Below are 13,142 nucleotides of genomic sequence, written 5' to 3'. Positions count from 1 at the left end.
GAGCCGGTATGGCACAGGTGATCGACTCGCTGGGTTGTCTGAGCGACGATGGTGTTTTGCACTTTGCAACCTGTCGCACTCTGAGCGAGTGTGCGATACAGTCATTTGCAAGCGGGTGGGTGAATGGCGACAATGGACGCTGCGCCCTGCTTCAAGGGGCTCTATGGTGCACACATTTCCTCGCCCCTGAATCACAGATTTGTGCTGCCGGCTCTCAAATTCGTCGCTTGGCTTCCTTGACAATGTGCTCAAAGAAAGAGATGTAGCTCTTGGGGGTCTCCGAGACGATCTTGGTGTAGACGCCATTCATATTCTGATTTGTCCGCAAGCAATGAGGGTATCAGCTGAGCCGCTGCTTTCGCCTCGATCGGTTGCTCGGTATAGACCTGGATGATCAGCCTGCTCACCTTGAAATCCTTCTCGGGATTGGCTTCAAAGAAAAGATCTGCCAAGGTTGCGGCATCGCGTTTCTTGGTCTCCTTCTTGGCGCCATCCATGATGGCCGTCAGCGACTTGATGCGCACTCCGAGCTTTTCTTTGAGCTGAGCAAGGCCCTTGGGCTGCCAAAAGTTGGCAGGTCAGCACCGACTCTCAGATACGACCAACAGGCATTCGGAATGGTGTGTGGCTACGGCTGTCCAGGCACCATGCAGGCTGCGACTGGGAGACTCACCTGCTGAGGCTTGGCCTTGCCCTTCTTGGCCTTGTGGACGTTGACGAGCGACGAATGGACGATGGCAACGTAGTTGAGGGCCTGCATCGGATATGTGCGTCAGTCTCGATCGACATGGACCGTATATGATATCGATACGAATGCCGTATGCTTTGCTTGGCCATCATGCTGGGCAGGACATCCATTCCGAGTTTCAAATCATGACATGAGTGGCCAGTATGCCCGACTGCTGCTCCAAGAGCCCGTACCTCCAGCACCAACGAGGTGAGAGTGAGCGACTCGCCTGTGACGACAGGATAGTCGAAACGAGTGCGCAAAAGGGCCAGCATCTCTAGAAACACAGCCGGGAGGAGCATCAGTTCTTGCGTCGCTGTTGTTGTGCGGAGATACAGCTGCGACCCAAAGCGACGACTCTACTCACCATCGATCTGGGAAAACGCTGATTCGATTGAGCCTTCGAGGGCATCTATGGGCCATAGCAAGGCAGAGAAAGGTAAGAGTCTCGCTGGTGAGCGGTCCAACAGGCTAAGACGGCAGCACTGTACTTGCCATCCTCGATGCCAGATGCCACTTGCTGGAAGATCTTGGTGGCCTTTAGAAGAATCTCTGCGCTCGATTCCTCGCTGATGACCTGTGATGGAGGGAGAAAACGGAGGAAGTTGGAATGGGGACAAGGCGCACACGGAGGCACTGCAACTGAGGGACTCGAAAACGTCCAAGCTCGGAAATAGTAAATGCGGCAGTCAAGCAGGGCCAATCGAGTCAAACAGGAGTTGAAAAGAGTCGCAAAGGGCTTCAGGAGTCCGGGACACGGTCTGACGAGCTCCAATTCTCACCAGCTCGGGTTTCCTTGCGACACATTCCGCGAGGGCGGGGATGCTTGCCGCGACGGCGTCGACATTGGCAGTGACCATGCTCTTGAGAATCCACAGGACCGCCGAGTAGAGCTTGATCCAGCTTTCCTGTGAGACCCAAGATTCCCCGTGCAGTTAGCTCTCTGCTCTTTGAATGACGGTGGCATTCCTCTCTGGAAAGCACGGCCGATCAAGCCTCGACATGAGCACACACCCTGGGTCTAGGTACAGGTTCATCGGCAAGGTGGGAGGAAATGGAGCCTTGCAAGTTGCTCCAGTTAGACATCAGTGTCTTGTCGCGATTGTCGGAGAGCCTTGCGATTTCTGAGTGGGGGGAGGAACACAGCGGGCGTCAAAGTCGTTGTGGCCATCGTCGCTGGCATCGCTCGGGCGTGTCTGCGGCAATCGACTTACCCTCTGTCGTCGGGAGTTCGCCGGTGACTTCCTCCAAGACGCTTGCAAGCTCCTCGCAGTCAAGCGATCGCCGGATGAGCTCGACGCGGAGCGTCTGCAACTTGAAGATGCGGCGCTGGAGCGAGTTTGCCAATCGATCCTGGAACTTGAGGAATTCGGGTATCTGTCAAGAGACGAACGCAACCCAGTATTAGTACGCCAGGGGCTGGAAGCAGAGTCAACCTATCTGCTCTGGGGTGTGGGGCAGTCGGGCCGAGCCTACCTTGCTAAAGGTGCCAAATTGGTACGCCTTGACGATCATCTCTGGGGTCTGGGCAGCAAATCGAGAGGCAGTGAATCAAGTGACAGCAGGGCCAACACAGGTTTGGACTCGGGTATCGCTCGACACCGGCTCACGGCTGCGATAGGCGAAACCCGAGCATCGAGTCGGTTCTTCATTCTCCTTCGATTCTCCTTCGATTCTCCGGGCGAGTTTGCTGCTTACCTCGCGCTCATTGGAGGTATAGATCGTGGCGCCTCGGAGCAGAGCAGGCATGGCCTGCGAGTAGGTTCCCAGGGTTTCAATGTCGTCCGTAAAGAAGTAGCTGTTCGCAGAGCGCAAACAGAATCGTGTTGCTGAGGACACGGCATTGTTGCAAGGTGACAACCCGTATTGGCGAGAGAGAGACAGGGCAAGAAGCAACCCATGCGACGGTCCATACCTTATGGTGTCATTTTGGATCTGCTTGACGTTGAGATTGGTGGCGACCTCCATGCATCGCTCGATGGCACCTACAAATCCAGCCATCAAGAATCGTGCCGGATGAGTCAGGAGTGCATACCGAACCTCCAAGCCGAGGCTCGTCCGAGCGATATTAAACCGTGGCTCAATAGCTTGCTGCACAAATCCATGGTATCGGACACAACAGCAGAGGCGCCAAGAGCGGTGCCGTACTGACCAACTTCGCGATACAAGCGGACGAGGAGCAGCTTCATTTGAAAGTTGAATTTGCTGGCGAGCAGTCCGCACTCGAGCAGAGAAATGGCTCGGAAGAGGAAGCCAAACGCCTCTGATGTGTTCGAGATGGAATGTCAATCGCTATGATCGCCCAAAGGTCGGCATCTTGCTGGCTGCACACATCACCGGGCGGAGTGCAACCTATGGTTGTGGATCTAGAACTGTACCTCGGTTGGCTGTGAAGAGGTCGATGAGGACATGGGCGGCCAGCACGAGAAAGTCGTCGCCGTACTGGTTCTCTGTTTCTTTCAAATCGACGCCTGCCAAACAAACAGAGACCGGTCAGAAGCCATCGAATGCACGGACATGTACGAATGCACGGATGTCCGGGATGATTGGTGATGACGGCCGCAGCGATTGTCGGAAGAGGCCAAAGCCGCCGCCCTGGACTCACCGTGGGGCAGCGTGTCCTGATAGAGCGATGCAAGCTGGTTCACAAACTCGAGCTTGGCCTCGACTGTGTCGTGGACGGCAAGGTTGTTCTCGATCTTCTTGAGGTTGACTCTCTGTTTGATTGCATCGATGGGTTTGCCTCCCGGCTGGATGGCTTGCTCCAGGCCCTGCACAAAGGCGGGTCGGTCGCTCGAGTCCACGGAGCCAATGTACGGACAGACGTCCTCGAAAAACGCCTGGGTGGAGCCAAACCGCTGGAAGTACTCCAACACGAGCTCCTGGATCTTGGACGAGCCTGAAGCGCCAAGGTCAGCCAGGAGTCGGTGATGGTAGGCCAGTTCGGCCAAATACGGGCCGCGTGGCGTGCGCTTGGCTTTGGAAGCAACGGTTTGTTGCTGCTTGATAAACTCCAGGACTTCTGCGGCCACAGACGATGCTCTACATGCAACCATGGGTTTGAGGGTGAAGGGCATGAGGATAGCCGCATCCAAAGCATGGCCGCAAAGTGGGGTTGCCTATCGATGGCGAGCATGGGGAACTCACTGGCTGGTATCGTCCTGCTGCTTCACATGGGCTGCATATTCGACCATGTCAAGATAACAGCCCCAGTCATCGATGCTGAGCCAGATGGCGACGGTCAAAGTTAGCCACATAAATGACATCCACATGGGATCCGTGTCAATGGAGAAGCCGTGATTCGAATCGCCGCATGGCACATTGGCTGGCCATGAGCAAGATGCAAGCAAAGTCGCCATGTCCGGTCGCATGCATACTTTTCGGTGAGAAGTTCGCGGCTGAGGGTATAGATCCGCTTCCAATCGCCCAGGGGCTTGAGTAGCTCAACCTCGAGTCGCTTGCGTTCCGATGCCACCTTGCAGAGGGCGCCAGCCGGACCCTGGACCAAGGCGGCAGCCTCCTGGTGCTTGTTCTGGGCGGTCAGGATCATAGTATAGAGCTGGAGGCCTGCAAATGATATGTTTATGGCCGAACAGACGAGTTGAGGTGTGGCTCTAGGCGCACAGCACAGGACTGAAAGATCACCGACAGAAACCACCGAGTGGCCGTCCGCGAATATGTGTGGAATCGAGTCACAGACAGAGCCGAGTGGCATGCATGTCCGATCAAGCGGCAGTTGGCCGATACGTACCTTCATAGTCCTTGATTTTCTTTTCTTGCAACGCCCGCTCGGCCATGCGCTCGGCAAGCGAGTACAACAGGGGGTTTTGGGGAGCCTGCCGCACGTATCCCACAAAGTTAACGATGCCTTCTCGCCGCGCTGTCTGCCTGGAGTGGCAATGATAGCGAGGCCGAACAAGCTCTCTGTCTGCTGCTCATGCTCACCTGCAAGTACAAGCACATGATGGCCCAAAGCTGGTACTTGTCCTTCTTGAACTGCTTGTGGAGCTTCAGGGCCGCCTGTACCAACAGACCCAAAGACATGAGTCGATGCCGGTATCGATACCGAAGTGTCAGGCGGGGGGGGGAATACCACTCACACATACATCGAGATACAAAGAAGTGGAGAGACGTCACGGCCTTACCTGCTGCTGGCTCTTGGGATCATTGCACCGCACAATCGCCATATACCAATGGTTGGCGAGCTCTTCGTTTCTGGGATCGAGCTGCGCGGCCTTCTCGTAGAGCTCCAGGATGTCCTGATCTGTTGCCGGAATGAAATAATGACAGAGGAATGTCGGCAAGTCAGAAGCCGGACCAAAAGACTCCCAAGGAACGAGGCGGAAAGAGCGACTGCCAACAGGGCAGGCAGAGCAGTAGACCAGCACGAAATGATCGATTCAGCGAGGCATGGCGATGTTGATGCCTCGATTCGATGCCAATGTCCATAGCGATGGAAATGCCCCGATTCAATGTCCCGAGCCAATGGATAATCTGGCCGGCGGAGAGGGCAGCTTCCCGCATCTCTCGGCACGTACTCTTGTTCTGGGATCGGTATACCATCAGGGCGGTTTGTAGAACGGCCTCGTCGGTGACGCCGGCTTTCTTGATGTCCTCGCACGCCTCGTAGGCCTCCTCGGGTTTGCCAAGGCGATCGAGAGCAATAGCTTTGAGGCCCTAGACAACGGCAGGCAATACGGAGGAAAGTTCGAGCTGGGCGATTAATGGAATGCACAGCAGCCGGTCGAGGTCGCAGCATCTAGCGGCAAAGACCAGTTCCCAGAGCCGTATGTGCCGCTCGAATAACGGCTGGGATGGCATACCTTAAGAATTAGTGCGTTGGGCTTCTTCTTGAGTGCCTTGAGACAGAGCTGGTGGGCCTGCTTTGGGTTGCCGGAATCGAAAGCGTCTGCCAAGGCGCGGGCGGCGAGGAGGGAGATATGGTCAGAATCGGCGCCTCGATGCTGTTCAAACGATTGGGCATCTCCCGCTGATGACCATTCGACCGTGGTGGCATTCCATTGCCAACGCGAAGGGATCCTGTGTGAACGTGCGATGTAGCGTGCGGCAATATCATCCGGAACGGCTCTGCAAGTCGACCGGCCGCGGAGGAGGGGGGAGGAGGAGCCCGACACAATACCATAGATCGGATACAGGACCGATTCGTGGACGTCGGTAAACTGAGACATTTGGGGCAGCACAGCCGATGCGGGAGCAATGGAACAGTGAAGGGGGGGGGGTCGATAAATGCGGAGGACCGCCTCGGTACCAGTAAAAGCGGTGGGCTTGGTTGGGAGCCGGCGGATGTCGAGACGAGATCAGCGAAGAGATCTGATTGCCTTGCGCTGGTGGCGATTTGCACAACCAACCAGGCAGGAGCGCGTGGGTCCAATCTCGCCCCTCCCCAAACGATGAATACAGACAATCCATGGCTCATGACTCGTGGCAGCGGTGCCTACTGTTGGCATTCTTGGCCTTGGACTCGGCAGGCGAGCCAGCAAGTGGCCCTTATCCTCCCCAGCGACAAACGCTCTGAACATGGTCGCCACGCACTTGGCTGCGGTAGTGATTCCATATACAGCGGATATATGAATGGCCGGGCATATCGGCCCACGCCGAGGATTAATCGTCAAGGGATGCAAAGCGGATAAGACGCCTGACCATTTACATCGCCGTCAGTGCCATGAGGCAGCACAGGCACAATATCCAGGCGACAGGGCGAGGTTGGCTGGCGAGACAGCACCGAGCCCCTAAGCCGTGGGAGTGAGCTGGATGTTGGCCGGGAGCAAGGTCTCGCTGATCTCCATGTTCTTGGCGATGGTGGCGACGGCATCGGGACCGGCGATGATCTGGATCAGCTCAAAGACAGCGCGAATGCCTGGTTGTAAAACGAATAGAGAGTGTCGGGGGATCAGATATCGGAAGCATCGGCGACGCTCGGCGACAACAGTTGCGAGCGTCAGGTAATCAAGAGTGCAGTCGCTGTGTGTTATGTCTTCACGCCACGACTATGGTACCTTGCATGCCAGTGAGACCAACGGCCCACTTATCTTGGACGAACCATCCCTCCGATTCGCCGAGCTTGAGGCTCGCAGGCATTTTTCCAAGCTGCTTGAACTTGCGAAGCACAACCTCTCCTGAGCCAACAACAAAGGTATCGGGGCTATTGGCGAGTCTCTGCAGATAGCCCGCAAATGGTTCCTGGTCCAGGAGATGCGCCTGGGTCTGTGGGATCGCAGGGATGTACACGAGCTTGGGAAGGGCGGCACCGTTGTCGTCGGCCGACAGCAAAACCCGGTCGCAGGCACAGGTCAGCGGCCAGATGGAATGGTCGGCAACCGAGTCTGCGTCGCCAGTGAGGACGGTCAGCTTGGACGGCTCGTCGGCAGCAACCCGGACGTACTCGAGATAGTGCGTCTGCACGATCGCAAGCAGGGCCTCGCCGACTCCAGCAATGTCGAGGCTGTCGGACCCGTCGACCAGGAGGATCGAGACCTGGTCCTTGAGCGTCTGAGAGAACAGCGACGAGCGGTGTTGGGTGCCGGCGCGCTTGATTTCTGCCGAGACGATGATATCCTTGCCAAGTTCAAAGAAGCGCATTGCCAGCCAAGATCGGAGAGGGCCTGGTTCAAGCCAGGACAATGGATGCATGTCAGTGAGGGGAGAAGCTCATAGACAATGGCCTGAAGACTGCCCGTGGCGATCATCTTGTCGGATCATGATGGCGCATACGAGCGATGACATGCGTCCCATGTACCTTACCCCTCCCCTTCACTTGCATGCTGCCGTGGCGGCACTACTCACCAGAGAGAGGATGGATGCGCGAAAACGGATCGTCGTCCATTTCGTTCGGAACATACTTGATGTCGCGCAAGAGTTGGTCGACGAGGGCATCACCAAAGAGCGACCGGCCCAGGGCAAAGCCCATATCGGCACCGGCCGAGACGCCGCTGGCGGTGGCATACTTGCCGTCGATGACATAGCGGGCCTTGTGGATCCACTCGGTCTTGTCGCTGTACTGCAAGAATCGAGGTGTGAGAATACAGGGATGCGGCCGTGAGCCTGTTGGACCACAACGAAGGATCGGTGGTGGCAACGGAGGCAGAAATGCAGACGCCGAAGCGGAGGCGGCTTGTGTGCACGGTGTGTCTCAGTCAGAAGGGCCATGCGAGTAGTATTGCGATGCAGGGCACGCCGGCTGCCTACCAGGACCATCATGCCAAAGACGTATTTGTTCGAGGTGGCCTTGCGTCCGTCAAGCAGCCCTGCAGCGGCCAGGAGCGAAGAGCCGCTGCAGACGCTGGTGACCCACTTGGCGTTCTCAGCCTGTTTCTTGATGAAGGCGATGAGGGCCGGGTCTCTGGCGGCAACGACGGAGGCTAGGCCGCCGGGAACGACGAGAACGTCGAGCTGCGGACACGAAGCCAAATCATGATCGCAGAGGACCGAGAAGTGGGACACGGACTCGATCGGCTTTGTCTTTGTCTCCCCGACGGTGACGAACCGGTGGTGATGGGTGCTGCCGGAGCGTCGCTGGAGCGAGGCGAGCTTCATCCAGATCGAGAAGGGGGCTTGGGCGTCCATGAGTTCCCAGCCGTCGTAGAGGAGCATTCCGAAGGTGAGGGACATGATGGGCACGATGCCAAAGCAGCGGTGGCTGTTGCGGGATGGAGGTGGAGATGGAGATGGAGATGGTGTGGGAAGGCAGACAGCACCCGTTGATATAGGGCCAGACGACCCGACTGCATGTCCACCGTCGCTGGCTGCGGACCATGGGGGGCTGCAGAGACAAGGGTCTTCTGTCTGCCATCCCCCCGGCATCAACGAGCACACGGGCGACCCAGCAAAGACTCGGCTGTGCCTGGGCATGGGCACTTTCGGGCTGGTGGTGAAGGAGGCGCTGGACGGGGACTGGTGGCAACAGCCATGACAGCCAGGCTGTGGAACGCAGAGCATGCGGCACCTTCATGAGTGCCAGCACGAAAGCACCAAGAGTTGTGCCTTCAAAATACAGCCCCGTTCAAAACGAAACGGGACATCGAGCTCGAGCCAGGGCTGCCACTCTTTCTGGGTCGCGAAGGCGTGCTGGTGGTCACGGCAGTGGCCGATGGTGAGCGGACGATGGTGAGCGAACGATGGTGAGCGGCCGATGGTGAGCGAACGATGGTGAGCGGACGATGGTGAGCGGACGATGGTGAGCGAACGAGCCCTTCCTTGATGAACTCTGCTGATGAACCCTGCTGATGAACTCTGCTGATGAACTCTCTTGTCGAGGAGCACTGTTCAGCACTCGCAACCACACTGATCTCGAACACACGGGCGTCCGGGGCTATATTGAGGTGCAGCAACGTGGAGCGATCGTGGTATAGAGAGCGACACGTACAAAACATGGTTTCACTGCAGGAGAGGCGATGGGCACGAGCGCAATGCTTCTTGGAATCGGTGGGTGGGCCGGATGAGGTTGGGTCTGAGCCGGCGACCCAAGACCAAGGGGGCTTTGGGAGAGCGAGCAGACCGGCAGGGCAGGGCAGAGCAGAATAGGACAGACAGGGCAACTTGACAAAGTTTGGACAGGGTAAGGAGCAGCATGTGCGAGTCGAGCGTTGGCGGGGTGTACAGGTATTGGCGTTGCATTCTTTGGGTGTATTACGAAGGAGTGGCGCTGGAAATAACGGTGCTTGGTGTACTGAGGGCGACAGAGTCAGCGTGAAGAATAAAAACGGGGTTGCACTTTCATTGTTGCTTTTGTTTCTGGGTTCGATTTCGTTTTCCTTTGGGGGGCTTTGGGTGCAGAAGAGTTCAACAGGCGCCGAGTATCTGAGCATCGACGCTTAGAGGTGCTGGATGTTGAGCCGAGAGTCGTCGAGTATCGAGACGGCCTGGATATCGAGACGGCCGGGTTGCTGGATGCTGAGAGGCAGATTACAGGCTGCGAGTGGGACGTCAAAGCACAAAATACTTCTCGTCATCCGTGGGGGAGGGAAGAAAGTCCATGGTCCCGCTCTCGAGCTTGGCAGCATACTCGGGCGTCAAGGTCATCTTGATGGGCTTGAGCTCTTCGCCCGAGTCGTTCTCGATGGCCAGGATGAGGCGCTCAAACTCGGCGGCCTTGTGCGGACTGCCGATGGGAGCGGGTCCGGCAGCCTGAGACTTTGAGCGTTTGTGCTTGGGCCGGCCAAGCGAGCCCTGAATCGAGCGGCCGCGCGAGAGGGACCGCTCTCTCGACAGCGACGGGAAGGGGAGATTGGCTCGGTCCTTGGGCAGAGGGCATGAATCAAAGACCGAGGGCGAGAGACCGGCGAGGTTGGGCGGGGCCGTGGGACACATCACTGGGGATGTGGCAACAGACAACTTGGGATCGTCTCGCGGGGTTATGAGGAGCGACAAGTCTACCGAGCGGGCATGGGCTGAGTACGAGCGGTGGCGGTTGGACGGGGTCTTGGTTTGAGAAGCGGGGACAAGGTTGGTATGCGACAGCGTCGCATACAGGAGACTGGGAGGTGTTGGTACTCTCGAGGGAACGGGAGCGGGGACCAGAGCCGGGACGAGAGCGGATGTTGGAGACGGCGCCAAAATCACAGAGAGCGACGGCGGATCCAGTGTCGACGGACGCGGGGTCGTAGTCGGCGAGATGGTGCTCGAGGGATGCTGGGCACTGGGCGAAATACCACCCCAGCGAGAAGCGTGAGTTGGCGAGGAGGCGATGACGGGCTGCATCAAACTGAGCGTGGCCTGAACGGCATTGACAGGCTGGGGAAGCCCAGTGCCCCAAGTAGTCTGGGTGGGCTGCAGAACGGCAATTGTTGGGGTGGAGCTCGGGGAGTGCATTGGGCTGGCGGCTCGGTGGTGGCTGGCAGAGTGCGAGGGGGTCATGGGCAGGCCGGCAGGAGTCTGTGAGGCCACGGCCGAGCGCAAAGTGCTGACCGGCTGGAGCAGACTAGCTGACGAGAGCGAGTGGGTCGATGGAGAGGAATGGATGGAGTGCGAGACGTTGGGCGGCGTTGGCGGAGAGGGCAGGCCGAAGCGGGGTGTGGTGGGCGAGTCCAAGGCCGCATCGTCCAAGAGGCTCGAGCAACGGGGCGGGTGGGTTGAGATTTGCTCATCGATGCCGAGCCAGCGCGACGAGAGTCTTGGGGTGATGGAGACGGGCTGCAGGGGATAGTTGAGATAGGCTTCCTTGTCGGTTGTGCTGAAGTACTGGTCGGTGAGGAAACCACGCAAGGGGCTCTTGGACGGACTCTTGGACGGACTTTTGGACGGGCTCTTGGACCGGCGAGTGGGCCCTGGAATCGAGACAGGAGCGGTGGCATCATCGCGCAGACCAGGAGGCAGCGCTGTCGTCAGGGAAATCGCCGGCGCGACTGGCGACAGACGGGGATCCGAGGCAGCATGGCTCGAGAGCCTGCGGGGTGATCTGGACCGGGTGTTTGGACGCGGACCTGGTCCAGACGAGGGATCTGGGTTGCCAAAGATGATGCTGGAGGAGCGGGTGGGTCGCTTGGACTTGACAGGGGCGGTGGGTTGCCAGCTGGCCGGGGTGGGCGGAAGCGGCTCGTTGGGAGGCGACCGGGTTATCGTAGACATGTCGAGGCTGGCGGGGCTGGCGGGACTGGCAGGGCTTGTGGGGCTGACGGGCGAAAAGAGCTGGGTCTGCGAGAATTGAAGGGCCGGCGGCCGAGACATCACAGAGCTGGGGACGGAGGGATGGAACCCGGGCGACGTTCGGCTCTGCCCGACGGGCGAGATGGGAGGCGGCGGGAGCGGCACAAAGGTGCTGGGATGGGATGGGTATGTAGCGCTATCTCGGGCAACGGAGGGCTTTCGCAAACGATGCGAGTGTTGCGGCAGCATGGAGTCCATGGCGGGCTGGGTTGTCGGGCGTCAGGTTGGGATGAGAGGAAATGAGAGGTGTGGGATCCAAGGGACGGATGCGATGCGACGGAATGCGAGAAGGCGAATGCCAAGGCGACTGCGAAGGTGATGGCGAAGGCGGAGGCGAAGATAGGGTGGATGGGAATTGGCGGCGACCAGAGATGGGAGCTGATGCCGACCGGGAGGATGGGACGGCGGATAGATGTATCAAAGTCCCAGAGGCGATCCTGGGCAGAGACGGCGGAACGCTTGGGGGGGGGTATTTATCGAAGGCGCAGGCCAGAGGAGCGGACGGCGCCAGGACAAAAGTTTGCAATGTGGGGATGGTGGGACAGAGGGACCACTTTTGACAAGGACGCCGAGAAGACCGGAACGTGAGGACCGGGTGTCGCCACGGGCAACGTGGGCGATGGTGCGGCGACGGGGCGGACACACGGCTTGGTCGATGGTGGTGGTGGTAGTGGTGGTGGTAGTGGTGGTGGTAGTGGTGGTGGTAGTGGTGGTGGTGGTGGTGGTGGTGGTGGTGGTGGTGGTGAATGGTGGTGGTGTTAAACAGGTGGCCATGTTGAATGGGAACTGCGTCGGGCCGACCAGGATTTGATCATCGCCCTTTGATTCGCTTCGCCGGTGGCTGTGCCGGTGGCTGCGCGCGCACAAGCCCGTGCCACACCGACAGTGTGCGCAGCGGCCATGTGCGACCGCGTCCATACAATGCTGCTCACGTGCGAGGGATAGCGCAACGGCGCACAGCCGGTGCGACACGGGAGCCTTGGTCGCCGCCGCCCTGACCAGGGCAATCACCAGGGCAACCACCATGGCAACCACCATGGCGATCGCCATGCAGATCTTCATGAAATTCGTCGGGGCGACGGTCTGCTTCGGCCTCCGATATTGCTCGGCGTTGCTCGGCATTGCGGGGGCAGAGGCGCATCTGTGGCTCCCCCCCTCCAACAGGTGACCAGGACACACTGCCGTCGCTGTGCAAGTGCTGGAGACTGAGCCGTGTGTGTCTGTGTGCGTCCGTTGCGGCTGTCGCTTTGCTGCCAGACGACACCCAGGACAGGAGCCACCCACACCCACACAGTCCTGCGCTGTCCGCCGAGGCTGCTGGTGTTGCCGATGTTGCCGACATCCCCCAAGGACCAGCATCACCTGCACCCACGGCTTCATCGGCGTCGTCTGCATCGTCTGCATCGTCTGCACCGCTCCGCGCCCTTCTCGTGCCCCGCACGGACCCCTCTGGCTGCCCCTCGCGCCTGCCGCCAGCCACGCGACGGGGAGGTCAAATTGCCAGGGTCAGCCGAGACATCAAGCGACCACACCGTCGGCATCCAGTGAGAGCAGGCAGGACCAATTACAGGCAATCCAATAAAAAACGGGACACCCGGGTTTTTGACCATTCATCGAATATTTTGTTACCCAATGTTATCGCGCGCTGGCCATGACCATTCGCCACACATCCGACTTTCGCACCGCCGCATTGCGATGCTACGCCCTCATCCATAGCCTGCGTAAGGTCGCCTCCATATTCAGTGTATCCAAG

General features: G+C 58.7%; 3 protein-coding genes across 3 annotated transcripts; all 3 read right to left on the bottom strand.

Moving 5' to 3' along the window:
* Nucleotides 1-22: 22 nt before the first annotated feature.
* On the bottom strand, nucleotides 23-6,101 carry BJ171DRAFT_487973 (N-acetyltransferase B complex non catalytic subunit-domain-containing protein). Its single transcript, XM_053109333.1, has 23 exons — nucleotides 5,868-6,101; nucleotides 5,551-5,636; nucleotides 5,266-5,404; nucleotides 4,873-4,991; nucleotides 4,673-4,747; nucleotides 4,479-4,563; nucleotides 4,105-4,294; nucleotides 3,875-3,949; nucleotides 3,333-3,769; nucleotides 3,106-3,198; nucleotides 2,880-2,990; nucleotides 2,643-2,712; nucleotides 2,426-2,525; nucleotides 2,204-2,251; nucleotides 1,942-2,104; nucleotides 1,742-1,851; nucleotides 1,510-1,635; nucleotides 1,223-1,304; nucleotides 1,095-1,139; nucleotides 922-1,004; nucleotides 674-754; nucleotides 408-560; nucleotides 23-313 (listed from the first exon to the last, which is right to left on the bottom strand). The coding sequence occupies exons 1-23, from the start codon at nucleotides 5,914-5,916 to the stop codon at nucleotides 215-217; spliced, it is 2,619 nt and encodes an 872-aa protein (XP_052971041.1). The 5' UTR covers nucleotides 5,917-6,101; the 3' UTR covers nucleotides 23-214.
* Nucleotides 6,102-6,477: 376 nt separating this feature from the next.
* Nucleotides 6,478-8,356, bottom strand: BJ171DRAFT_577316 (class I glutamine amidotransferase-like protein; the record flags this gene model as incomplete). The annotated part of the gene is made up of 4 exons (XM_053113803.1): nucleotides 6,478-6,605; nucleotides 6,745-7,350; nucleotides 7,532-7,745; nucleotides 7,934-8,356. 4 exons carry the CDS (start codon nucleotides 8,354-8,356, stop codon nucleotides 6,478-6,480), a joined length of 1,371 nt encoding a protein of 456 aa, XP_052971040.1.
* Nucleotides 8,357-9,558: 1,202 nt separating this feature from the next.
* Nucleotides 9,559-11,821, bottom strand: BJ171DRAFT_564806 (uncharacterized protein; the record flags this gene model as incomplete). The annotated part of the gene is made up of 2 exons (XM_053113316.1): nucleotides 9,687-11,821; nucleotides 9,559-9,637 (listed from the first exon to the last, which is right to left on the bottom strand). Exons 1-2 carry the CDS (start codon nucleotides 11,585-11,587, stop codon nucleotides 9,559-9,561), a joined length of 1,980 nt encoding a protein of 659 aa, XP_052971039.1. The 5' UTR covers nucleotides 11,588-11,821.
* Nucleotides 11,822-13,142: the final 1,321 nt, after the last annotated feature.

The sequence above is a fragment of the Polychytrium aggregatum genome (assembly GCF_025602895.1).
Source record: "Polychytrium aggregatum strain JEL109 chromosome Unknown BJ171scaffold_3, whole genome shotgun sequence".
Lineage (NCBI taxonomy): Eukaryota > Fungi > Chytridiomycota > Chytridiomycetes > Polychytriales > Polychytrium > Polychytrium aggregatum.
The sequence above is the reverse complement of the archived record's forward strand: the minus strand, read 5'-3'. Positions and strand labels throughout refer to the sequence as shown.

Excerpts from the sequence above, each read along its gene's own strand:
- BJ171DRAFT_487973 (XM_053109333.1), bottom strand. The coding sequence starts at position 5,916 with ATGTCTCAGTTTACCGACGTCCACGAATCGGTCCTGTATCCGATCTAT. Across the intron at positions 5,405-5,550 it reads CCAACGCACTAATTCTTAAG|GGCCTCAAAGCTATTGCTCT; the intron begins GTATGCCATCCC and ends GCCGTTGTCTAG. Across the intron at positions 2,526-2,642 it reads ATCCAAAATGACACCATAAG|CTACTTCTTTACGGACGACA; the intron begins GTATGGACCGTC and ends CTCTGCGAACAG.